The sequence below is a fragment of the Apiospora hydei genome (assembly GCF_038363865.1).
Source record: "Apiospora hydei strain CBS 114990 chromosome Unknown utg000002l_segment0_segment0, whole genome shotgun sequence".
Lineage (NCBI taxonomy): Eukaryota > Fungi > Ascomycota > Sordariomycetes > Amphisphaeriales > Apiosporaceae > Apiospora > Apiospora hydei.
The window spans coordinates 1,139,343-1,164,058 of NW_027117361.1; the positions used below are offsets into that span (position 1 = coordinate 1,139,343).

Here is a 24,716-nt window from a genome sequence, read left to right on the forward strand (position 1 = left end):
GGGATTTTGCGGGGGATATCACTCTCTCGAAACAGGGGCCGGGGTCGGCTGTCGTCTTGTTCTGTGAGCCGGCGGCAGAAGCCACAGAGCCGCAAGCCGCCTAAAACGAATGCACTGACCTCCCCACCTTGCGCCCAGCGAGCCTAGCCTGAAGCCCGTTAGTGCTGAGAAGAAAAGCCAGAGTGGTCCCTGCAAGGGACCCAAACTTGCCCAAGCTATCCCCAATCAGCCAAAGTAAACAAAAAGCCAGGTTTTTACGGAGACCGATATTGGGAAATTGGGACGCCCAAACCATGTCCCTTATTACCACCCTCGGCTCATATCCCGTATCCCACCTGGGTAATATACCTGTGTAGCTTAACGTCTACTCGAATTCTTTGTCATCCGTCCGATCTGCCCTATTGCGCTCGACTTGCATTTCCCCAATACGACGCGTCTGGATTTCTATGCACGCGCCCCTGGACATTCATGCACCCGGGTGGCGGATCCGTCGGTCCTAACATCAACATAATCGACTACACCGACAAAGCCCGGGCCCGGCCCTGACATCCTTCTCCATGGCTAGTTACATCGACCTTGGATCGTCACCCGACCCGCTCGGAGACGAAGACGACATGGACCTGTTGCCCACCAGTTCGCTGCGACCACCGCCTTCGCGTCGCGGCGCCACCAAAGCCATCAGCACCGGTCACACTTCCATGTTGTCGGCGCCCGAGACCAACAAGTCCCGATTCAGCTCCGCGCGCAGCACCTCGCCCCGGAAACAGACCTTTGAACTCGACGTCGGCGACGAACGCTCCCCGCAGCGACTCCTTGTTACCGTCGAGGCCAACGAGGCGATGGCGAGCGCGGCACAGAGAAGTGCCACCAATCGGCGCCTATTCGGCCCCGGCGTACCCTCCTCACCGGGTGTCCCTTCCTCATCGCCTGCGCGCAGCCGCGGTCGCCGGCGAGAAACGACCACAACGACGATAGTGCCGCTACGGGGTCTCACCGACGACGAAGGCAGCAATCTGGGAACCGACATGAACACACCGCGCAAGCGCGGCCGGCCGCCGGGAGCCAAGAATGGCACGCCAGCCCCGCGGGGCCAAAAAAGATCCGGCACACCGCTTGCGCGCAAATCCCCGGCGAAGACGCGTCAGAGCAAGAATCCCGAGTCCGAGATGAGCATGTTCAGCAGCGATGCGCAGCTGGATATGGGCACCGATGCCGTCAATCCCGAGGACGAGCCAACACCCAAGCCCAAACCTGTCAAAGCGAGGAAGAATACGCCGGCGGCAAGAAAGCTGGCAGCACACCGGCTGCCGTGCCCTCCAGTAAACCGACGGGGAGAAAGCGGGGTCGCCCGCGGAAAGCGCTCAACCCGGACGAGATGGCTATCCTCACCAGCGAGATGGACAATCGGGAGATAAACTCGGATTTGTTGTTGCCCTCAGAGGATCCGAGAATGAACGATGCCCCTTCGGAGATGGAAGCCATACCAGAAGGGAACGAGGAAAGCTACTCTCGTCACGAATTAGCGCCGAGTACGTCTCCTCCGAGAGATGCGCCTGAGAATCCTTCACCGCCACGCAACGGAGACCCGCCGTCAGACAATCAAGATATAGCAGACTTGATTGACCAGCTGGTCAACGAGGGCCGAGAAGAAGACGAACAGGAAAATCACGTGTCCTACGGCGCATTGCGCGAGGCCGAGAGCGACGATGAGTCGGAAGCTCCGGCCGGGAGTGAAACCAACTTTCCGAGAAGCGATACTTTGGCTCATGCATCCGACTTCAGTATGATTGCTGTCGAATCTTTGCCCTCGTTTCAAGCTTCCTTCCAAGCCAGCCAGAATGGCGGCGGCAGCCGTTTTGGAAACAGTCAACAATCCCGGTTTGCGCAAAGCGGAGATGAGACGAATTTCATGATTAATCGGAGTCTCCGGTCTATGAAGAACAGCGCTCAAAGCGGTGAACCACCTCGATTTCCCGAGGGCGGAGATGAGACGAACTTCATGATTAGCCAGAGTATGCGTTCCATGAGGAGTAGCGGACAGGGCGGCCAACCATCTGAAGGAGATGCGCCTGCTCCCCAAGAAAAGCCACAGCCTTCATCTGGTAAACCAGGTTCATCTGCGCATAAGCCAAGTTCATCGGCAGTTGCTTACAGCAGCCCTTCAAACTACGTCATGTCGAGCCCGCAAACTTGGTCCAAGAGCCCGAAGAGGCCGAAGCATACACCCTTGAGCCGACAAGTATTTGCCAAGAAGACCCCGGCTACAGGCGATTCGTTCTCAAGCATACCGGATAGTGTGCTTCGAGACGCAACCCCAGGAAAGCTTAAGCTACCGATGAAGCCGGCCGATAGGGAACATCCCGAGACAGAGGACGCCGAGATGCATGATGACTCGTTCTCAGAAATCCCCGATGAAGTGCTGGAGGCTGCAACACCTGGACCATCGACCCGGACAGCTAGAAACCCCGCTGGTGCAGATAACCCAGGAAGCCACCGAAGCCAACTGTTCTCAGCAGATATCCACTCGGCCGCCCGGTCTACTAATAATGCATTCGGATCTGCGAGGCTACCTACGCCAGACGATACCAACTCCTCGACCACAGGCTCTAAGAACGCCCACGAGGATGAGGCACGCAACGCGAGTGGAGAACCATCGACGGCAGCTATAAATACGTCTGATATACTGATGCGTTCATCGCCGCCAAGGATAGGAGTTGAACATGCGGACGACGTGGATATGGAGCAACCTGCAACTTCTGAAGGAAATGCCGTGGGCACACCGTCACCCCAAAACAGCAGTCCCTCGCCTCAGTATCCTCATGCAAAACTGGGCTCGCCTGGGCTTGGTGACTTACTTCAACCACCCATGTCTACCCGAAGGCCTACCTTGTCGCCCATAGTTCGCGTTGGGAGAAGTTTGCAGCACGTCATGTCTGACAAGTCGTCGCCAGAAGGCCGAGAGAGCAGCCTTGGCAGCCCTTTCCGAAGGTCAGGAAGCGACTCGCGCCAATCCTCAGTACAGAAGTCGCCCGTGAACGAGAGACACGAATCCTACCACCAATCCGCCTCGAAATCGGTCTTCAACCCAATCGCCAATCTGGCTCAGAGTATTAGGGCCAACTTTAGCCAGGTGTCGCAGCGTGGACCTGACCCTTCCACCACGGGAAGAGTGGATGATCCGTTTGGCTCAGATAAGTCTCAGCTTCCGCCTGCAGGTAATTCATTCAACAAGTCCACGGGCGGCGCGCCGCCAAGCAGTAGTCGGAGACATACCATACAATCGGGTGGGCCGCAGACGGAACCCTTCCCTCTGCTTACGAGCTCTGCCAGGGCCGACCCACCGAGTGAGGCCTTTCCTGAATGGACCGGCGAGGATAGCAGCCCGACTGCACAGAGAATAAGGCGCATGTCTGCACCGCGAACCTTCGCATCTATGAACTCTAGTAACCTCTATGGTGCTCGAGCACCCGAAACCAGTCGAGTGGAGGAGGTCGAAGAGGAAGAGGACGTTGCGAAGGAGGAAGAGGTTGAGGATGATCAACTGCAGGCCGACGTCCGTAGCATTGCTGACGCCGCCGATTACGAAGATGAGCAAGTGCAGGGCGACGACCAAGACGATGCCCCTGCAGAGGACGAACAGGACTATTCCGAGTCCGAGCAGGAGCAGTTTGAAGGTGGCGAGGATGTGGGCTACGAGGAGGAATCCGACCGTGAACCTGTAGACGAGGAGGAAGAACAAGACTTTGTCAACGACCAGCTGCATTCGGAAGCAAATTCCACATATGGCGACAACCCCGAAGAAGAAGAAGAGGAGAAAAAGGTCGAGCAAAGTGTAGCGAGGGATGTACCAGAGGACGGCAAAGCTGACGACGAAGCTACCCGCAATGATAACGTGGGTGAGCGACATGGATTCGATGAGCACACCGGGACACAGCATGACTTTGATGAGAGTCTGGAGTCGCAACCTACCTTCGATATGGGTGATGACGGGACGGACATGTGGGATATTGAAGCATCTCGGCCAACTCCCAAAACGACAAAGTCTACAAAGCTCATCCGAGCTGAAAAGCGAGCTCGCCGGCAATCACAAGTAGATGTCATTGCTCGGTCATCGCAGTCTCGGGAGCCGTCCTTGCTGCATGGCTCAATGGACGGACGCCCCTCGCAACGCATCAAGGTCCCGAGTCCCTGGAAGAAGAACACTAGGAGGTTAATCTACCAGGACGACTTCAAGAGCCCGGCTCACATCGAGATGGATGGCAGCACTCAGAGCGAAAGCGCGGAGGAAGAATTCTCGCTCATCGCCCAGCTTACAGCTCAAGACGACGAAACCCCGAGGCCACAAGAACAGACGCGACCTGAATCTCGATTGATGCCGCAAGAGCGATCCAGAGAGAATGACGAGCATGAAGTCCCCGAGTCTCCCCAGGAAGAGGAAGAGGAGGAGGAAGAACCGCAAGAAGAGTTTTATCCTGAGCAGTCATCACCTTCTCCAGCTCCTGAGCCCGCTGAGGAACCTGCGGAGGAACCTGGTGATTACTCGCTGCTTTCCCAGCAGAAGCAAGATGCTGCCGAGGTACCGGAGCCGCCAGCCACCGCCAAAAGAAAGTCTGGATTATTCGGTGCCTTCAACATCATGTCGTTCTTCTCGTCCCCGGCGCCGCTTCCGACGACCAATACTCCGGGTGGTGGCGCCCCCGAGACTGTCGCCAAACCGATCCCCAAGCCCTTTGTCCGGACTCAGGCCAACTCAAGTGCAACGAAGTCCCAACCAGAAGAACCTCAATCAGTGCTTCGCGCGACGGGCCTCTTCCCGTCCATTCCGCAGAAGCAATTGTTCCGCCCCAGCCCAGAACGCCAGACAAACTTGTTCCGTTCCAGTCCCGAACGCCAACCAGTGAACTTGTCCTCTCCGGGCACAGCACTCCGATCTGGTGATACGGTCACGGATACGTATGCCGACTCGCCTTCCACGCCTGAACGTGACCGACAGGAGTTCCCCCATATACCTCAGAAGCAGAACTTCACACCCCAATCGGGTCGTCATACAGCCTCGCTTTTCACACCAAGCGTTGCACCTTCGACCCCTGAGCACCATCGTAATGATGAAGAGGAGGATTCTGCGGAACAGGACGAGCAAGATTACTACCAGCGGGAACAGGAGTCGGACGACTACGAAGGTGACGAAGTTCCCGAACATGAAAACTCCGTAATGACGGTGGAGTCGGAGTACGAACGTTTCCCGCCACGAGAGGAGCCGAGCAGATGGGACAAGAATGCCTCACCCTCAAAGTCGTGTCTTCGATCGCCTCTGAAACCAAAAACGCCAGGCAGGGTTGTCGAGTTTGCCGGCAATAATGCGCATAACCAGAGTACCGTGAGCCCGTCGGAGCAGATCGAGACGTGGATGATGGGTCGCCAAGCGCTCGGTTCCGTGGGAATGGGCGGCAATAGTCAGGGCCAGGGCCGTCCGCGACCGCAGTTTGTGGACTACGAAGACGAAGAAGATCCCGAGGAATTCGACAAGGAGAACTCACCTTCCCCACCCAAGGAGAGCAACAACTACTTCCCTCCGCCTGCTCAATACGCAGGCAACAACAACAATAACGGCAATCAGCGTGCTATAAGCCCGGCCAAGCCTATGGTGGCGCCGCCCAACATCAAGATGCCGGCGACTACTATCTTTAGAGCACCGAATAGCCAAGGGCAGAATGCAGTCAATGGGGCTAGGCCTCCTATTACTCTCAAGCCCTTCTCGCGCTCCGCTGCGGCTAATGGTGGTGCTGCTGCTGCTGTTAATAGCACTGGCTCCGGTAACGCGAACGGCGCCAATAACGGCAGCACAAACACCGACACCAACTCTGCTACCGACTCCGGTACCAACTCTGCCACCAACTCTGGCAACGACTCTGGTACTAACTCTGGTACCAACACTGATACGACGAGTGGCACGGCCCACAGCATGACTGAAGGTCCTATGACCTGGCGGAAGGCACACTGGATCCACCTCGACGACCTGCTGCAGCTCCGCCGCACGCACCCGGCCAAGTTCCAGCAGCGCCAGGCCCGGTCTCTGGCCCAGAGCCACCGAGACCGAAGCTCGAGTCCCCCGCCCGCCTCGATGGCGCTGCTCGGTAAGGAGGTCAGCGCCCAGGGCGAGCGCATCATCCTCGAGGCCTGGCACCTCGAGGTCGTGGACACGTTCCGGTGCGAGATCGGCTGGGACAGGTGCTGGGACGAGAAGTCGCTCGCGAAGCGGCTGTTTGCGCTCATTGTGGGCGAGGAGCGGAGGCGGCGTGGGCAGGTGGCGGGACCGGGGAAGGGTAAGAAGGTTGATGCTCAGTAACTCTTGCCTCGTTCGGCAAACAAAGGAGAAGGCGGAGCGAAGTCTTGACCTCGGAGTGAAGGAAAGGATTGGAAAGATTACGATGATGACATGCATTGTTCCGGCACATTGGGCGTTTTGTTTGATTATTGTTGTTTTCTGGACTTTGTTTCACTCGATTGGAGAAGATACCCGACTCGTGCGTGGCAGCATTTGGTATTATTCCCATTTTCAACAGCAACGGAGTCGACTTTGTTTTACAGAGACAAGAAGACATACAGCATCTGGAGACGGCGTTACTATTACAGGGGATTATCAAAGAACAGGGAAAGAGAAGGGGTTTGTTGGTTTTAAAGGGGGAGTTTTCAGATACGACAACATGCACAGATTGCGACTTGTATAGTTTAGTGTCTGGATAAACGTGACCACGACAATACATTGCACATTTTAATAAATGATGACACAAAATAATTCTTTTGCTCATAAATGATCATCTACGCGAAAGTATATGTTTGTGTGGACGTCGTGACCTTTCTTGTCATTTCGGTCTATTCATCTAGTATTACACAATTGCTCTGCGTAGTCCTCAGACCTAACCAGCTAATCCGCATGGCAACTGGCTTGTTTCCCAAACGATGAGCTTTCGCTTTGTCTCTTTTCATTGACACCCGTTTCCTGCCATCCGCCGCCTTTCGCTTTAGCCCAGTAGTAGTACCCCTTTTACTCCAGCATGGAAGCCTGGTTGGTGTACAAAACATCCACGACGTTGCCCAGCTTCTCAATGGTGTTGAGGGCGGCGTCGTAGCTCTCGTCGCGTTGCGTCTCGTCGAAGATGATGAGGCAGCCGGCGCCCTGGTCGAGGACGCCGATGATGACCTTGTCGAGGATCATCTGGGAGAGCTTGCGCTCGATCTGCTGGTTGTCGAGGCCGACGAGCTTGGCGATGTGGGCAATCTCGACGCGGCTGAAGGGCTCGATGACCTTGATGAGGTTCTGCTCGAGCATGGCGTCGTAGAGGCGGCGCAGGTGGTTGCGGATGAAGGCGTCGCTGCCGAGCTCGTACTTGTAGGCCGCGAGGGCGCGCTCGTACTCGTCGAGGGAGCGGTGCGAGTGGGCGCGCGCAATGGCCTTCATGGCCTCGAGGTTCTGGCCGGCGTACTTTTGGGCCTGCTTGGACGTCATGAGGGTGTTGACGTCGTCGACCAGGTTCAACATGATCTTGCAGAGCAGCATGTACTGCAGGGCGGCCGTGGCCTTGAGGGTCTCGTCCTGGGTGTGGTAGCCGTCGAGGGCCTCGATGAAGTACGAGTAGGCCGTGTTGAAGTCCTGGTCCATGGTGTGCAGCATGCCCGACTGCATGTCGAGGTTGGCCTGCAGCAGGGGCGGCGTGTAGACGGAGGCGGCGCTGGTGCGGGCGCTCGTGAGGGCGGCGCGGGCCTTGGAGGTGTTGCCGAGGGCGTGGTAGACGCGCGACTCGAGCAGCTGGACCTCAACGAGCACGAGCTTGTCGTCGAGGCGCTTCAGCTCGCGCAGCAGGCCGTTGATGAGCGTCAGGGCCTCGTAGTAGGACTGCTTGGCCATGTACAGGGTCACCAGGCGGGTCTCGAGGTTCTGGCGGAGGAAGGTGCGGCGCTCGGAGGTGGCCCATTCTATACATGACTTGGTGATGGAGATCTGGATGTCGGTGGTGTTGGGGATCTTCTCGAAGAGATCTAGTAGCTGACGGACTGTGGGAGGTGGCGGCAAGCACTTGTTAGCGACGTGTTCTCGAGATTGGGGCTCGTGTGACGGTGTTGCATACCCAGCTTGGCCGTCTTTGCCTTTGCGAAGGAAGAAAGTACTGTTCGGCTTGTTGTGATGAGATCTACTAGGCCTTGAGAGTTCCTAACGATTGATGATGCCACCGGTCAGCCCTGCCAGTTTCTGCATTGATATATCCAAGCAGGTAAAACCTACTTCTGGTCCCGGTACAGCTCGCCCAAGCTGATCAGCGCCGTCTCGTACTCCTTGATGGAGGCATCTGAGGTAATGGACGGGGGCTTGGAAATGATGTCCTTGTAGAGAGCTTCGGCTTTCCGGGGGTCGGAGCTGGCGATTTCCTGGGCCTCCTTGACGGCCGACTTGCCGGTAGCAGCAGCCATAATGATGAACAAGCCTATTTGTTTACTGCGACTGCCTTTTGTGTTTTTGAATTGCCGGGGGGTTGCGGTAAATCGTAATGCGACGGGGGAGTTGTGGTGGTTTGTCGATAATGGGTGTTGGTGTTTGGTATGGTCGGGTCAAGCTGGCAGGCTGGCTAGTTGGAGTGTGAGCTAATCGATTGACTGATGGTTGAGCTCAGTCGCCTATGAGCCTATGCCATAATGCAGCCTTGCCTGGAGGGCCGCAACTACTGCTCGCTAGGTTGCCGCGCATACGACACAGAGCCCACTAATCCATCGCCGCAATTGGGGGGTAAGCTACAGCAAGGTACAAGTCCATGTAGCTCCAAGCTGAGCTTGGCGCTTGGCGCTTGGCGCTGGGCACGTGACCCAGCTATTCCTCCTTCCAACTGACTGTGACTGCGGAGACCAGCCAGATAGCGATAAGCCCCACTAAAAGTTCGCTGCTCTCTGCGGTATTGATCCCGTCCCTTCTGCATCCCAGCTTTGGAGGGCGCCGTAGAGTGGGCTGCTTTTCTTGCTAGACTCCCGTCCGATCTACCTTTGCTTCTTGACCTGCAAGACAGCCCGTCCTACTTGTCAAGGTTGTCGTCGCATACCAATTTTCACCATGAAGATCAAGGCGCTTTCTCGCTCCGTCGAGGCGTAAGTCTTTGCCTGTACTGCACATGCCCACGTCCAATTACTGACTATCAATGTCTCTGCAGTTATCAGCCCGCCGGCAGCAAAAACTCCAAGATGCCCAAGAACCTCGATCCCGCGATACATCCCTTCGAACGCGCCCGAGAGTACACCAAGGCTCTGACGGCCGTCAAGATGCAGCGCATGTTCGCTCAGCCCTTCCTGGCCCAGCTCGGAGAGGGTCATGTCGACGGTGTCTATTCCATGGCCAAGGACCCCAACTCGCTTGAGCGCCTGGCCAGTGGAAGTGGTGACGGTGTGGTCAAGACCTGGGATCTATCCAATTCGTACGACAAGGCCGAGCGATGGCACACTACTGCCCACGAAAACATTGTCAAGTCTGTATGCTGGACACGCGACCAGAAGCTCCTGACATGCGGCACCGATCGCAAGATTCAACTATACGACCCCTATAACACCCCGAGCGAGAGCGCGCCCCTTTCTACCTGGCTAGGAAGTGCTTCCTGGAACAGTCTCTCCCACCATAGAAGTCGCAATTCGTTTGCCGCTGCCGGTGGCTCAGGAGGCGTATCCATTTATGATTTGGAGCGGCACACGGCTGCACCGGAAATCCTGTCCTGGCCGAATGCCACCGACACTATCAACGCCGTCGCTTTCAACCAGGTCGAAACTTCCATCTTGGGCTCCTGTGGTTCTGACCGATCTATCGTTTTCTACGACCTGCGAACGTCAACGGCTATCGCCAAGACAGTCCTGACTTTTGCTTGCAATGCTATTTCATTTAACCCCATGGAAGGAATGAACTGTGCTGTTGCATCTGAGGACCACTCTGTTTATGTAAGTCTCACCTCTTCCGTCAAAAGTATGCTCGTGTTGCGAAACTAATCACTTCGACAGTTGTTCGATATGCGCAAGGTTGACCGTGCCCTTAATATCCTGAAGGACCATGTGGCAGCCGTCATGGATGTTGAGTTCTCCCCGACTGGCCAAGAGCTCGTTACGGCCTCTTACGACCGAGTATGTTCCTGCCCCTGAGATCTGCCAAAATTGCAAGCTAACAATTTTACTAGACTATCCGATTATGGAACCGTGATCAGGGTCATTCTCGTGATGTAAGTACTTTGCACGATATTCTCCCTTCTACCTGGGCATACATTTCAATGGTTATATATATCCTGAAAGACGTTGTTCAAAGGTTGCACAGCTCACTCTGAAGATACAATACTGACTCGCAATCTATAGATCTACCACACGAAACGTATGCAACGTTGTTACTCGGCTATGTGGACACCTGATTCCAAATACATCCTTTCCGGCTCAGATGATGGAAACATCCGACTCTGGAGAGCAAATGCTTCAGCTCGTGAGGGAATCAAGAGCGCCCGTCAACGCCAGTCTGAGGAATACAACAACGCCCTGGTCGAGAGGTACAAGCATATGCCGAGGTCCGCCGTATTCACCGTCACAGGCACATACCCAAGGTGGTCAAGAAGGCTGGTGAGATCAAGACCGAGGAGCTGCAAGCCCTCAAGAGACGCGAGGAGAACGAGCGTCGTCATACCAAGAAGCAGTTTGACAGGCGCAGGAGTGAACGTGACAAGGTCATCTTGGCCAAGGAGAAATAATCGAGCCGGGTGTTGTCACGTGCATTTTCGAGGAGTTATGGAGTTTACTTGGTTCGCAAGGCCAGATAGAGATACCATCTCTGCATTGGGGAAGGCGTTCTGTTTTATCCAGAAAGGTATCGCCCCAGAACCCCTGGCTGTCTGGGAAAGGCCTATCTACCGTTGCGTGGACCTTCCTAGGGACAAAAAGCAAGGGGGGCGAAGGAGAAACTCACGCATTACGGCATATGCATCTAGTTAGTCGGCCTTTTATTCGAGCTTGCGCAATTGGGGCACTTCGGCTGCGATCGTATTTACACCAAGAGGACCGTGATGGCCAAATCAAAGTTGCTTCTACATGCTCGAGTCTTCCATGCAAGCAGCTAACGGCCAGACACCCACCTCGGACTTCATCTAAACCAACTCACGGCCACCTGTCATCATTGGTATACAAGTACCCAACCCACGTGCGCGCACTATACATGCCTCTGAGGAAGTCTACAACCATTATGCAGCCAGAATGAACTCACCACGAGTGTTGGCCAAATTTTGGGGGGGCTAGCTTGATTGGCAGTAATGGGACTGTTGAACACATGCCATTTGCCGCCATTGGAGCACATAACATACTGCAATCGTGGTGGTTCGAAGCAAATTGAGTATATATTTTATCAAGGAGCTTGTTGGGCACTTCTCCCAACACCCCAAAAGCTTCGAGGCCATTGTAAAATAGGACATGGAAACTGCTATAAATTCCAAGATCTGCTTCCCTAACGACTCTTCCAACTCTTTTCTTTAGCCAGCTCCTCTCATATTACCCATTACCACATCTTCGCTTGACAAACGATGCGACAATCCATCGCCGCCATCCTCGCGCTGGCGGGCGCCGCGTCCGCGCTGAACATCCCGTCCTCCGCGCTGAACATCCCGTCCTCCACGCAGGACGTGCCTGCGGAGGAGCATGTGAAGCGTCAAGGACATCTTATTCCGTGGCCGCCTCCTCCTTCCATATTACCGCCCGCACATTTAGCCCCTTTTCTTGTTCGTCCCCATGAAGAACCCCCTGTTGAGGAGAAGCCTCCTGTCGAGGAGGAGCATGTGAAGCGTCAAGGACATTTTATTCCGTGGCCGCCGCCTCCTTCCATATTACCGCCCGCACATTTAGCCCCTTTTCTTGTTCGTCCCCATGACGAACCCCCTGTTGAGGAGAAGCCCCTGTTGAGGAGGAGCCTGCTCCGTGGACGCCTCCCCTCCTCCCGCGGACCCGTCTTGGGAGGCGGCCTATCGTCGATGCTTCACGTAAGTCTTTTCCCCATCTATTCACTCATTCTCTTACTATCACTCTCCGTTGCAGGAGCATATCACATACACGACCGCTTTCGCGCGCTCTTAGAATATTGCTAACGGTAATGATACAGTGACGGCGTCAACGGAGTCCGCGCGCTCGACTACGGCGGCGGCGTCGGCAGGCAATACCTGACTATCGACCGCTGCCTCGATGCCTGTGCTTCGCAAGGCTTCAAGCTGGCCGGTCTCGAGTACGGCAAGGAGTGCTACTGCGGCAACACCCTGCAGGGCGAGAACGTGCCTGCCCTGGACGAGCGCTGCGACATCCCTTGTCTTGGAAGTAGGTTCTGGCCTTTGCCTTTTGTTCATTCCCAGCGATAGCGGCTTAGGGATGAAAGAGGGACTGTTGATACTTACACATTGCGTGCGGTAGATAACCAGACGACCTGCGGTGGCGATGGTGCTCTTGCCCTCTATGTCAAGGACAAGTTCGAGTTCACCGAGGGCAAGGCGTTCGATGGCCTCGGACATGGTTACGATGGATACGAGCCCGTTGGCTGTTACCAGTAAGCATATTCATCTGCCCCTTCTCTTTTATGCCCGATCGTTCTTTGATATGCCTCCGCCCCTTACTAACTCGCCACGCACCGCAACAGGGACTTCCACGCCTTCGACCGCACCCTCAAGGTCGACGCCCTGCGCGGCCCCGAGTCCACCCACATGACGCCCGAGCTGTGCATCAAGGACTGTCAAGCCCGCGGCTTCCCCCTGGCCGGGCTCGAGTACGGCCGCCAGTGCTTCTGCGGCCACGACCGCTCGGGCCGGTCCAACAAGACGGAGGACTTCTACTGCAACCACGGCTGTACCGGCAACGCGCAACTGTAAGTGGTGAATCGTCTGCTGTAATGACATGACCCCTTTTCTAACGCATCTCTCTTTCTCTCGACAGGTTCTGCGGAGGAAATTGGAACCTCGTCATCTACTCCAAGGACGGTGTAACTCCTGCTATTTCTCCTCCTCCACCGCCGCCGCCACCACCACCACCTCCTCCTCCTCCCCCCGTCGAGGAACCGGTTCCAGAGGAGTTACACTCCGAAGCGCCCGTTTCTCCCGAAGGAATACGACGGAGATGTACGGGATATTGTCTCCCGGTCGAAACCAACCCCTCGTCCGAATTCCCATCTCGAATTCCAGTCTCAGATCTGTTCCCACCCTTCCCGTCCACATCGTCTTCCATTGTATATGTGTTCCCAACGCCAACAACCACACGGCTACCGACCCCCATCACACTTTCGTTACCAACCACATTTGAGTTTTCAGTCGTAACTCGACTCCCATCCTCATCAGCCACACCGACTCCAATCGCCGATCTGGGCCCAACCCCACGCACGACTATTCCCCCATCGGCTACGAGTAGCATGCTGAAGGGGGCCCCGCTGTTTCGGAGAAGGAGAAGAATAGGAGGAGGAAGAAGAAAGTGATGATGGATGTAGTGTCGGAAAGGAAATTGTCCATGGGAGCTTCTTTTGCCCAGTAGTAACTAGTATCCGAATCCTACCCGAGACTATCGGCGATATGTATCGGTGTTTCCCACTCGTAGGCGACGAACAACACGTCTAACCCTTCTTACTTTCTGCTCAAGTCTGCCGGTATCCCTCCCAAAGACTGCCGCGCCGATCTCGCGGTATGCGCTTGTCACCTGCAACGCCTATGGTCGGGCTTCTACATTGAGGAGAATGGACTGGTTGCGTGCCTGTGTCTGTTTGGCGGGTAGATACGAGTTAGCGCTGTAATCGGGACATCGGACTGTCGAGAAAACCGTCCTCTGAAATTTATTATTTGATTGTTAGAACGCGCGATGTTTTCCCGCTTCTGATGTTCTCTCCTACTTGCCTGTAGTAGCTGTAACAGTATCTCGTTGGGGACTCCATCCAGCATGAGAACCCCACTCGCTATAGGAGCGGTAAACACGAGATAGTTGCCTTTGTTTTTGAAAGCTGTGTTTCGGTGGTATTCTGAAACAGTCTTGCACTACGACTAGTTGAGAAATATGTTGTTTGATACAGTCAAAGAAAACCGGACAGGGGAGTGAATACTGCAACGCATGAAGTGGGTATGTACTGTTTTGTCATATTTTAATAAGAGCAAAGCTGAGGGAGATTTAGTCTGTGAGAAGAGACGTAGCTGTATCGAACAGATTCAGCTTCTGGAACTATCCGTCACAGCGTGGCTAGAGCGACAAAGCCAAGAAGAAATGTCTACGAAACACTCCGGTGAAGTAAAAGGGGAAATGACAAGGTACCGAGACCAAGAGTAGCCAGTTGGGCAAGCCCAGCCTAGTTAATTGACCTCCTGATCCCGCCATGTCAACAGCGAACAAAGAGCAGAGTATCAGAGATGTGACATGGCTCTCCAGAAGAAGAAGATGTGACGGGGAAACAAAGAGCACACACCGTATATTCAGGGGTCACTACGTATTGGGCGGACATATATAACAAACTGGATATTGTCCCTATAATATGGAAGAAGAACCATCGCACATTTACATGTCCTCACTTACACACAGGGCACCAAACATCATCATCCACAGTTTCTGCCTCCCTGTGGCTGCATACATAATACACAACTTCTAGACCAGACTCTTCAAACCACATCACATACTCACTAAAGTCCACCGGACCATCAACTCCAAGATGTCCCAACCCAGAAGAATCTACAACACCCGCTCGAGGGCCGCTTTTAAACAACAACGCGGCCGGCCGCGTAGAAACACCAACCACGGGCCTACCCAGGCCCAACCCTCCCCAACCCACACCCCCATTCAGCGACGACGACGACGACGACGACGAAAACGCCATCCCCAACGATGAAAACACACGCCCCTTAATGGTCACGATGTCCAGCATCGCCCAACAAGGCGCCGGCTTCAAAGACGCCGCCACCGCCCTCCGCACCCTCGACCTCATCGCCCACCGCAGCCTCCTGTACCAACACCAGCTCGTCCGCACCTACATCGCGCGCGCCCAGACGCACTCCCACGCCGCCACGTCCCCCGGCATGGCCGCCGCCGCCGCCGTCTTCGAAGCCTGGCAGTCCAGCACCCTCCCGGCCCTGCGCAGCCAGCTCCGCTGCCGCCTCGGCAACGGCAATGGCAATGGCGGCGGCAGCAGTAGCAGCGGCGGCGGGTTCCGGCCGCTGGTGCCCAAGGACGTGCTGGCGGCGCTGCAGCCGCTGCTCGCGCAGATCGAGGCGGAGACCAACCACGCCGCGAGCGTGTGGGGCGCGGCGAACACCGACCCGCCCTTCTGGACCGTGGGCGGCGAGCGCGGCGCGGGGGCATTCATGCGGGATTATTTGGCGAGCTCGCCGCGGGCGAAGCTGGGGAACCTGGTGCTCGGGCCCACGGCGGGCACGGCGCGGGAGGAGGACTGGGAGACGGTGCGGTACGGGGCGCTAGACGGGATGGTACCTGCCGACCGGGAGACGGCGGAGGGGTGGAGGAAGGAGGAGCTCTGGGAGGCGGACGGGTGCACGCCGACGCGGGGGCACTTGCGGATGCTGGTTTGGGCTTGGTCGCCGGTCCCGACGCGGACGCTGGTGGACAGGATTCGGAAGTTTGTGGAGGCACTCGCTGCGCGGATGTAGTTGAATTCTGTGTCGGAGCATGAATGGGGGGCTTCAAAAGGCGTAGATAGCTGGTCACAGATGGGCTTGCCAGGGGACAGCAATAGATGATGGGTGTACTGGAAATCGAAAAGGGGGAGTTCACTTGACGGTTGTGATGTCAGATCACTGAATGATAAATAGCCCCTGAATCACACATCGATGATAGCGTCGATCAAAGGATCAAAATCAAGTCGCTTTCACTCAGAGGCCCGCAACACGCCAGTTTTTGAATCTTGTGTCTGTATGCATGTACATTCAGTTGGCTGGTGTTTCCCCTATTGCGAAACCATAGCCTTAACCGTCTCCTCAATCGGCACCGGCTTCCTCCCCACCAAATCCAGCAGCGTTTCCAGCGTCGGGTCATCAATCAAACACTCGCCGTCCTCAAGAGCGTCGTAGGTCGCAGCCCACCACTCGACCGCCGGACGATCCATGCCGCGGTCCTCGACATAGTGGCGCTCATGCTCCTTGCGGCCCACGATCTCGACCTCGACCTTCTCCTTCGCGGGGCGCGCCGCTGACACCATGGCCGCAATCTCCTTCAAGTCCCGCGCCCCCGCGGGCGCCGTCGACAGGTAACACGTCTTGCCCGCCCACTCCTCCGTCGGCTGCGTCAGCACCAACGCATTCGCGACCCCAAGATCCGCAATAGCCGTCCAGCAAATCTTGCCGTCCCCGCCAAGCTTGACGGTTCCACGCGCATCATTCTTCATATCGAAGAAGTAGCCCAAGTACAGAGGCCAGGACTCGTTATACAACCCCTCGCGCAGGACCGTGACCTTGACCTTGCCCTCCTTCTGCAGCGACCCCAAGTAGGCCTCGGTGCGGATATGCGCCCGCATCACCCCGGACTTGCTCGGGTTCCCGAACCCGAGACTCGAGTAATAAACATGCCCCACGCCCGCCGCGACGGCGGCGTCAATGGCCGTCTTGTGGTGGGACTCGCGGCCTTTTCCGGGCGGCGCGTCGTTGTAGTCCAGCTCGATGCGCGGGGTCGAGACGAGGAAGAAGCGCTCGACGCCCTGCAGGGCCTTCTCGAGGACGCCGCGTCCTCGAAGGTGGCGTGGCGCACTTGCACGCCCTTGGATTCTAGTTGTTGCCACTTGTCCGACCCGGGCGCCGACGAGGTGAGGGCGACGATGGAGGCGGGCGCCGCCAGTTTCTGGGAAAGGAGGGCGGAGAGGGTGGCCCCGCCGAGCTTGCCCGTAGCGCCTATGATTGCAATCGACATGTTTTCTTGAGTTTCCCTGTTCCTTTGGTTTCGCTGTTGTATATTGAAATGGGAATCCTTCTTCGTTGGAAGTGAAATGCAGTTATATAGAGCAACTTTCAGGTTGCATATATGAAATCCAATATTAGTAATGATCTTGACATGATATATCGGCAGTTCTGGAGACAGCGCTTGCTAAGCAGACAACGTCATGCTCTAATGCTCCATTCTGTGGGTCAGTCACTAAGTTGCTTAACGCCGAAGTCCCCGAGCGGCGGCAACCTTGAAGATGATGCTTGGTAATACCGACTAATTACCATTAGGACACTTTAGAAGTACCCATACTAACTCAGAAGGTATCTTATTACCAAGGATACCGAAACTGAGAAGCTATGTGCCAAAAGGGGCAATCTTTGACCATCTCAAGTGGAAGCTGCCAAGCTATCACCAATGTCCACCATTAGATGACACACTATTTCAAGATGAAATCAGTTTCATCAGACGAACTATTGTTTGGCTCATAGTGGTACTGCCTTCACCAACCCCCTCAGCTCCCCCATCGCCTCCTTATCCAAATACACCGCCACATCCACCCCGCCATCATCCACCACCGGGTCCAGCAGCACCAAGATCCCGTCCGCCTTGCCCATGACCGCGTGCACGTATCGCGGCCTCCCGCTCTTCTTCAACCCCCTTCACCGTGGGACTCGCGAGCAGCAGAAGGAAAACCAAAGTCGACCTCGTAGACCCGCGTCTGCAGCCACGACGTCACGATAACGTGGCGCGGGCCCAGGAACCCGCGCCAGAGCCGCTGCGGCGCGGCCTCGAACGCGGACTCGTGCAGCAGCGCCGCGACGGCGTCGGGGGTGAACTGCTGGAGGGTCTGTCGGAGCTGACGGGCGAGCGCGCCCGTTGTCGTTGTCGCAGTCGTGGAGGTGGAGGAGGTAGCACCGTTCGTTAAATTGTTCGATTTCCCTGATGGTGAGGCGGAGAAGAGGAAAGAAGAGACGACGCGGGAGCCTTGATGTGCGTCATTAACAGTGGCGACCCGAGGAACGTCTCGGGCAGAGGCGGCTCGACCCGCCGCCGGGCCTCGAGTGTGAAGTCGAGAAAGACCTCGTCGTCCGCCGCGGCAGCATACGATGAAGACTTGACCGAGCACCGGGCTTGGGTGACGAGGCGGAAGAGGTGCGCGAGCAGGGCATCGGAGCGCGAGATATTGCAGTTATCGCTGTCGCCATCGGGAGTCGCTTCGGCCCGAGCGCGCTCACGCAGCCGGGAAAGCTCGTCGCCAGTAAAGTGCAGCATGGCTGACGCCGCGGGCCGGCTGAGATCCCACGTATGCCACGGGGCCGTGGTGGAGGGGGAAAGTGTCGTCTTGGCCAAGATCTCCGCCGGTGGCATATTGTTCTGCGTGGTGCCAACGAGGTAAGGAGAGTACCCCGGCGCATCCGTATCCCACCAGCTAAACCGGTGCAAAGGCAACGCGCGAGCCTTCGCGCATAGCTCCGAGTCGGGCCCTTCGGGAGAGTCAATGTTTCCGGCAGCTCGGGCATCCAGCCGCGGCGGATCGAAGGCAGGCTCGCCAAAGAGCGAGGACGACGGAGTCTTCTGTTGCGCGCTGCGGCAGTTCGCCGCCCACTTGTGCATGAACACCATCATAGACTGCGCATCAGCAACCAGGTGCGCCAGCCGCACCCCGACGCCATAACCACCGCACGCAAACAGCGTGATCTGCACGGCCATGCAGGGCAAGCCCGGCGAGTCCTTCAATCCCGCCAGCGCGAGCTTCGCGGGTGACACCAGGTCCCCGTACGGGAAAGCGTCGTTATCCCACCAGACGTCGTCTGGGCGCGAAGATGACGATGTCAACGGTACGATCGAGTCCAAGGCGTAACCACGCCTCACCACGCTCCATTCCACGCCCGGATCGGAGTTGCCGGAGTCGCTCCCGCCATACGTGAGCATGCAGCGCTGCCACCGCTCCGTGTGGTTGCTGGATTCAGGTCGAAAAGGGGCCCAATGCAGCTGGCCGGCCCATTGCGGAAAGTCGTTCAGGGTAGCGATGAAGGAGGACTGTAGACGATCCACTATCATATTCTCCCCAATACCTTCCTCAGCCGACGGGCCATCAAACAGCCATATGGCGCCCGTGTCCGTAAAGCGCGCACATGTCGCATCGAGAATCGATAGCGGCACCGATATTCTCTCCTTGGTGCGATCCGGAGAGGGAAAGAGCCGAATTGGACCAGTAGGATGGTTACTGCCCATGGTGAATGTTGCAGATGATGCTAGGACGTGCTTGTGTGAATTTCTACTTTCGGGCAGAGTTCTATCGGAATAATTAGATGGAGCTCCATCATGGCAAGAGGACGACGGTCAATGGTATCGCAATGCATCGTGTGCTTTTATGTGAGTTGCTCAGGACCAGGATGGGTTAACTCGGACGGGGCAAAGCAGACGTCTCATAATGACCGTCATACACGTGACCAACCCACAACCCAAAGAGGCAATCGCGACCCCGGCTATGCTTGATACTACTAGGCATCGATCCCGGTCACTGCACTCATTCGGGTGCTGGCCCTCGTTTGGAGTTTCGGTCATTGTGTGTTGTTGGATGTGGTTGGTAAAAAGTTGCCCATGAGCCGCATGTGGTTCGGGCTCCATAAAACATATGCGTGCATGACTCGTGTAAACTTCAAATGAATGAATTATCCAACGCTGCCTAACTATCTACAATAATACAACCAGTTCAAATAGAAATGAAGAAGCTCTTCTCCCCATCCTTGGGAAGAACCCGAGCCCGCTCCATGATCGGATCCACGCAAGAAAGCCGGATCCTCTCGGGAGTCGCGGGGCTCTCGAGCCGCAACAGCCCGTCATCCTCGCCGCCCTCTGCTCCGAGCTTGGCCGTGACCCCGTAGTCGGCCCGCGCCGCCTTGAGTGCGTCGCGGATCGCGAAGAACACGGAACTGCCCATGAACAGCGGCGGCTCGCCCACGCCGCGGCTGCGCTGAATCGTCCGGAGGTTCTCCCACGTCACCCCTTGAGCAGGCTCACGTTGAACTGCTGCGGGATATCCCGGAAGCCGGGGATCTTGTAGGCACCGGGCCCCTTCGTGAACAGGTTGCCGGCGTTGACACCGTTCCGCAGCCAGAGACTCTCCTCCATGGTGAATAGTCCCATACCCTGCACGAATGCACCCTCTATCTGACCGTAATCAATGGAGGGTTGATCGAGCGACCGACATCCATCTTGATATCAGCCCGCCGACAACTCCAGGTACCCGTCAGACAGTCAACCTCGACCTCGGCAGCCGCTACTCCCTGTGTGAAGTAGAAGAACATCTGGCCCTTATTCTCGCCCCAAGTATAGCCGATCTCAGGTGTCTTGTAGAAGCCATTCGCGCTGAGGTTGACACGGTCAAAGTAGGCAGCATGTGCCACATCTTTCAGAGAGGCACCTGGGCCTAGCTTTCCCTGTACGGCGCCAAGCGAGCATTGAGTTGTTCGCAGGCGTTATGAACAGCGTAGCCATTGAGATCGGACGAAGCAGAAGCAGCCGTGGCTGAGGAGTTGGCAACTGTGTTGGTGGCAGTCTCAGATATATGAATGTCCTCCATAGGAATTTGGAGTGCCTCCGCCGCGATCATAATCATCTTGGTGTGAAGGCCTTGGCCCATTTCCGTCCCGCCATGAGCTACCAGTACCGAGCCGTCGTGGTAAATGTGCACCAGAGCGCCCGCCTGGTTCAGCCACAACGCCGTGAACGAAATACCGAACTTCGTGGGGATTAAGGCAAGACCTCGCTTGCGCCACTTGTGCGACTTGTTGAACTCGGTAACGGCCTTCCGACGTTCTGCATAAGCTGATTCTTCTTGGACCTGCTTGTACATTAAGGGAACATGCCAGTCCTGTAGCGGCTGGTTGAAGTGCGTTTCCTCGTTAGGCTCGTAGAAGTTGATTTGTCGTAGTTCCTCGACGGGCATACCCAAACGGTCCGCAACTTCTGACATATATGATTCTGCCATGAACAACCCCTGAGGGCCTCCGAACCCACGGAACGCAGTGTTCGACATGGTGTTTGTCTTGCAAAGGCGACCTCGAATGTGCACGTTTGGGATCTTGTAGCAACTGTCGATGTGTGTCATTGCTCGCTCGCAGACTGCTGGAGACAAGTCGAACGACCATCCGGCATTGTTGAAGACGTCCGCATCCAGAGCTTGAAGCTTGCCATCCTTGTTGACGCCGACCTTCCACTTGCATAGGAACGGATGTCTCTGCCCCGACATGATCATGTCTTCGTCTCGGTTCAACATGCATCGAACCGGTCGTTTAGTCTTTTGCGCGGCGAGGGCCATCATCGTGCTCAGCTGGACACATCTTGTTTCCTTGCCACCAAACCCGCCTCCTAGACGTTTGACACGGGCGACGACCTTGTTGGCCTGGACGCCAAGAATCCTCGCAGCAAATATTTGACTATGGTTCAATTAGTCCGAGTTCTCACGAATATGCCTCGATGATCTCACCTCTCCGTGGGGTTCTGGCTGCTGGTCCAGATTTCCATTTCGCCATCTTCCGGCTTAGGTATGCAGAGACATGCGTTGGTCTCGAGGTAGAAGTGCTCCTGTCCGCCCATCCTGGTAACGCCAGAAAAGGTATAGTCGCAGTTTTTGAAGGCCTCATCCGTGTCACCTTTCTTCAGGTAACGGTAAAACTTGTGAAAGCTTTCCTTTTCGATCGCCTCTTCCATGGTGAATATGGCTGGTAATGTCTCATATTCGATCTTGACGGCTCTAGCGCCGTCGGACGCTCTAGCCTTCGAAGTCGCCAAAACGATGGCAATGGGTTGGCCGGCAGTGAAGACCTCATCTTCGGCGAAGAATAGATCATCGAAGTTTGGCGCGCCCCATTTGTTGTCGTTGGCGTGGTGCAGATCATCCTTGTCAACGATATCGACCACTCCGGGAATGTCTAAGGCGGCGGAGTAATCGCGGGATATGATTTTCGCGTGTGGCCTTGTAGAGAAGACCAAGGCAGCGTGGAGTTCATTCTTCAATGGAGGAATGTCGTCTGTGTACTGTGCCTCACCAGTGACCTGCTTCAGAGCTGCGACATGGTTGTTCGCTTTCCCGATTGTTCGTGTCGTGTATTCGGCCGTCGCCTCTCGGTCCTCCCATCCCTTCGACAACTCTCTTTCAAGCTCTTCGACTGCCTGACTGTCACCGTGTTCGCTCTCAGCACTCAGGCCGGACAGGACATCGTGGTAGAATCGATAGAAGAAACTGAGCGCAAGTGACTTTCTGTAAGACGCCATGCCTCCTGGCACACTGAATTCCAGGTTGAAATCCGATTCCAGGGCGTTCATGGCACCTTCCAGAGTGTCCGGGTGTGCAAGCATCTTGCCCATCAAATACTCGTTTGTTTTCTTTGCCGCTACCGTGAAAGGGGCCATGCCGCCGTACACCAAGTTGCAATGCTCGACAGTTCCCTTCTCATCAACCCTTACATGTAGGGCACCTGTAACAATGGCAATGTCGTCATCTTTACGCTTGGCCTGCTTGTACGCCCTGAAATAGTCGCCTTTCGATTTGTTGATGGGAATACGTATGGAAGCGATGACAGCATTGGATTCAAGCGCCGTCCGTCGGTAGCCCTTGAAGAATGTAGACATAGGTATTTCCGTTTCTTTATGTAGAGACTTGGCGATCAGAACGGCGTCAGCCGCCATGAATACCGGGTTCAAATCGGAGATGGGGGAAGCAGTTGCCAAGTTGCCAGCCGGCGTTCCAACATTGCGAATCTGTCGGCCAGCAAAATACTTTAGCTGCTTGTAGATAGCCTCAAATGTTTGGCCCTGTGTATCTCCATAGTGCTTAATGGCCTCTTGGCAGATGTTCTCCAAGTCCGTAAGGATAACATTGCCGCCAATTTCGATATGGTCGTCTTTGAATGTATATTGCCTTAGCTCCGGGATATCTCCAACAAATACCGAGACGGGATATTGAAGAGCTTTGAACTTGATCTCGATCTGAGTTTCAGTGCTGCCACCAATGATCTTGGCGTCAGGATAGACACTCTTGATCTCCAAAAGCTGCTCAAGGGTCATGGGTCGATACCATCTCTTGCGCTTGTTTCCGAAGGCCAAGGGTTTGAACTCGTGTTTCTTGAGCGTAGGTGGGAAAATCAACTCGGTGTCCTTGTTGTATTCGATGAAACCAGGAGGTGTGAATCGCTTGATGGGCTGGCCGTCATCCAGACTCTTGCTTTTACAGCATCCACCAGCCGCTTTGGTGCCATCGCCATTCTCCATACAGCAGCCGGACCCGCCGTTTGATGTGCTGCTGCCGCATGCATTCTTGGCGCTGAAGCTCTGAGCGGCATCGAGAATGGGACGGTAACCAGTACAGCGACAAAGGTTTCCGTCAAAGGCTTCCTCCACGTCGTGTTCTGTTGGGTTGTCGTTGTTGCGCAACAGAGCATACAGACTCATGACGATTCCGGGAGTGCAAAAGCCACACTGGCTTCCGTTACTCTTCGCCACCCGTTCCTGTGCCGGATGGGGTTTTGTGACATTTCCGATACCTTCGATGGTGATGACATGTTTTCCATCAACGCTCGCTAGCGGCGCCAAACAGGCGTTCACACTAGCATGATATATCTGCTTCGTCGTTGGGTTATACTGGCTGATAACCACGGTACACGCACCGCAACCTCCTTCGGCACAGCCGCTATTGATGGCGGGGGATCAGCAGTGGCGCTTTCGATGCATGTGCAGGCTGTTGGAACTCACAGTTTCGTGCCGGTCAGGCCTATCCCGCGCAAGTACTCAAGCAGTGTAACCTCGGGGTCGATCTCGTCAAGCACGACGCGGGTACCGTTCAGGAAGAACCGGATGGTGTCGTCGTATATGGTACTCAGCTTAGGACCATCCGCGGCCAAAGGAGCACGCTCAGGCGAAATAGCGGAGGGCGCCATACTCGCAAGAAGCTGGAATCAATCAATCGAAAATCAAGTATCTCATTCCCTTCAGTATGTCTGCCTCAGACCTACACGGGCAGAGAGATGAGGCGAAACAAAACAACAAGCTGAGGGATTAGGTGTCGTATTGATTCGGGCTAATAGCTCTTGCAGCAACAAGTAGATGGACTTGAGTATGTGTCCAAAGAAGTGATGATTGGAGTCACTCAGACAGCCTGCTGACGGGAAGGAGTAGATACGATGGATGTTTGCCGTTTGTCCAGATGACCCAGCTGAGAACTAGGTTTGGTACCTACATATGGTGCATGGTGGGGTGTGGCAAAGACGGGAAGCTCTTTGTCGGTCTACTGGTACTTGCAGTCTGTCCAGAGCTTCGGACGCTGTGCGGTGTGCGCGTGGGATGCTAAGCCTTGAATTGCCAGGACACAGACACGCAAGCCAGACAGCATGTGCCGTTTGCCTGTCAATTGTGACAGCAAATCAAGGACCACAGATTAGCAATATTGGCGATAAGCCATCCTGTCATCTTGCCGTCTTGACCAACGTCGTTTGTCATTGATCCGAATAGCACCTATCTCATACCGGTCACCTCGTGCCTCGGTCTCTGGCCGTTTCTGCTGCGGATGCAGGCAGCCAAACAGGGGAGAGACCAGATACCAATGAAGTTATTAGTGGTATCGATCACCTCCAGCAACCTCCTTATCGCTGCAATACCCCGCAAAGCCCCATGGCGAACCCCACCAAGCTATTCCCTGAGGTGGACCTTCTCGCCTACCCGAACAAACTTCGGCCGGCTCCGCGCTCCAGGCCTGGCTTCCGCGGTACTACGCCATTGCGTATTGG

At 55.7% G+C, this 24,716-nt stretch overlaps 8 protein-coding genes across 8 annotated transcripts; 4 read left to right on the forward strand and 4 right to left on the reverse strand.

Moving 5' to 3' along the window:
* Positions 1-557: 557 nt before the first annotated feature.
* PG997_000341 (uncharacterized protein) lies at positions 558-6,346 on the forward strand (the record flags this gene model as incomplete). Its single annotated transcript, XM_066804656.1, is given in 2 exon segments — positions 558-1,309; positions 1,321-6,346. 2 exon segments carry the CDS (start codon positions 558-560, stop codon positions 6,344-6,346), a joined length of 5,778 nt encoding a protein of 1,925 aa, XP_066674429.1.
* A 699-nt stretch (positions 6,347-7,045) lies between these two features.
* PG997_000342 (26S proteasome non-ATPase regulatory subunit 11) lies at positions 7,046-8,466 on the reverse strand (the record flags this gene model as incomplete). Its single annotated transcript, XM_066804657.1, has 2 exons — positions 7,046-8,165; positions 8,282-8,466. The coding sequence occupies 2 exons, from the start codon at positions 8,464-8,466 to the stop codon at positions 7,046-7,048; spliced, it is 1,305 nt and encodes a 434-aa protein (XP_066674430.1).
* Positions 8,467-9,097: 631 nt separating this feature from the next.
* PG997_000343 (WD40-repeat-containing domain protein) lies at positions 9,098-10,754 on the forward strand (the record flags this gene model as incomplete). The annotated part of the gene is made up of 6 exons (XM_066804658.1): positions 9,098-9,132; positions 9,195-9,966; positions 10,027-10,146; positions 10,200-10,241; positions 10,372-10,556; positions 10,598-10,754. 6 exons carry the CDS (start codon positions 9,098-9,100, stop codon positions 10,752-10,754), a joined length of 1,311 nt encoding a protein of 436 aa, XP_066674431.1.
* An 822-nt stretch (positions 10,755-11,576) lies between these two features.
* On the forward strand, positions 11,577-12,902 carry PG997_000344 (uncharacterized protein; the record flags this gene model as incomplete). Its single annotated transcript, XM_066804659.1, has 4 exons — positions 11,577-11,854; positions 12,149-12,357; positions 12,451-12,583; positions 12,674-12,902. The coding sequence occupies 4 exons, from the start codon at positions 11,577-11,579 to the stop codon at positions 12,900-12,902; spliced, it is 849 nt and encodes a 282-aa protein (XP_066674432.1).
* A 2,010-nt stretch (positions 12,903-14,912) lies between these two features.
* PG997_000345 (uncharacterized protein) lies at positions 14,913-15,662 on the forward strand (the record flags this gene model as incomplete). The annotated part of the gene is made up of 1 exon (XM_066804660.1): positions 14,913-15,662. The coding sequence occupies one exon, from the start codon at positions 14,913-14,915 to the stop codon at positions 15,660-15,662; it is 750 nt and encodes a 249-aa protein (XP_066674433.1).
* A 296-nt stretch (positions 15,663-15,958) lies between these two features.
* Positions 15,959-16,914, reverse strand: PG997_000346 (uncharacterized protein; the record flags this gene model as incomplete). The annotated part of the gene is made up of 2 exons (XM_066804661.1): positions 15,959-16,717; positions 16,756-16,914. The coding sequence occupies 2 exons, from the start codon at positions 16,912-16,914 to the stop codon at positions 15,959-15,961; spliced, it is 918 nt and encodes a 305-aa protein (XP_066674434.1).
* A 664-nt stretch (positions 16,915-17,578) lies between these two features.
* Positions 17,579-19,164, reverse strand: PG997_000347 (transferase family-domain-containing protein; the record flags this gene model as incomplete). Its single annotated transcript, XM_066804662.1, has 2 exons — positions 17,579-17,767; positions 17,914-19,164. The coding sequence occupies 2 exons, from the start codon at positions 19,162-19,164 to the stop codon at positions 17,579-17,581; spliced, it is 1,440 nt and encodes a 479-aa protein (XP_066674435.1).
* Positions 19,165-19,645: 481 nt separating this feature from the next.
* PG997_000348 (uncharacterized protein) lies at positions 19,646-23,870 on the reverse strand (the record flags this gene model as incomplete). Its single annotated transcript, XM_066804663.1, has 6 exons — positions 19,646-19,906; positions 19,954-20,099; positions 20,180-20,372; positions 20,420-21,371; positions 21,422-23,539; positions 23,686-23,870. The coding sequence occupies 6 exons, from the start codon at positions 23,868-23,870 to the stop codon at positions 19,646-19,648; spliced, it is 3,855 nt and encodes a 1,284-aa protein (XP_066674436.1).
* Positions 23,871-24,716: the final 846 nt, after the last annotated feature.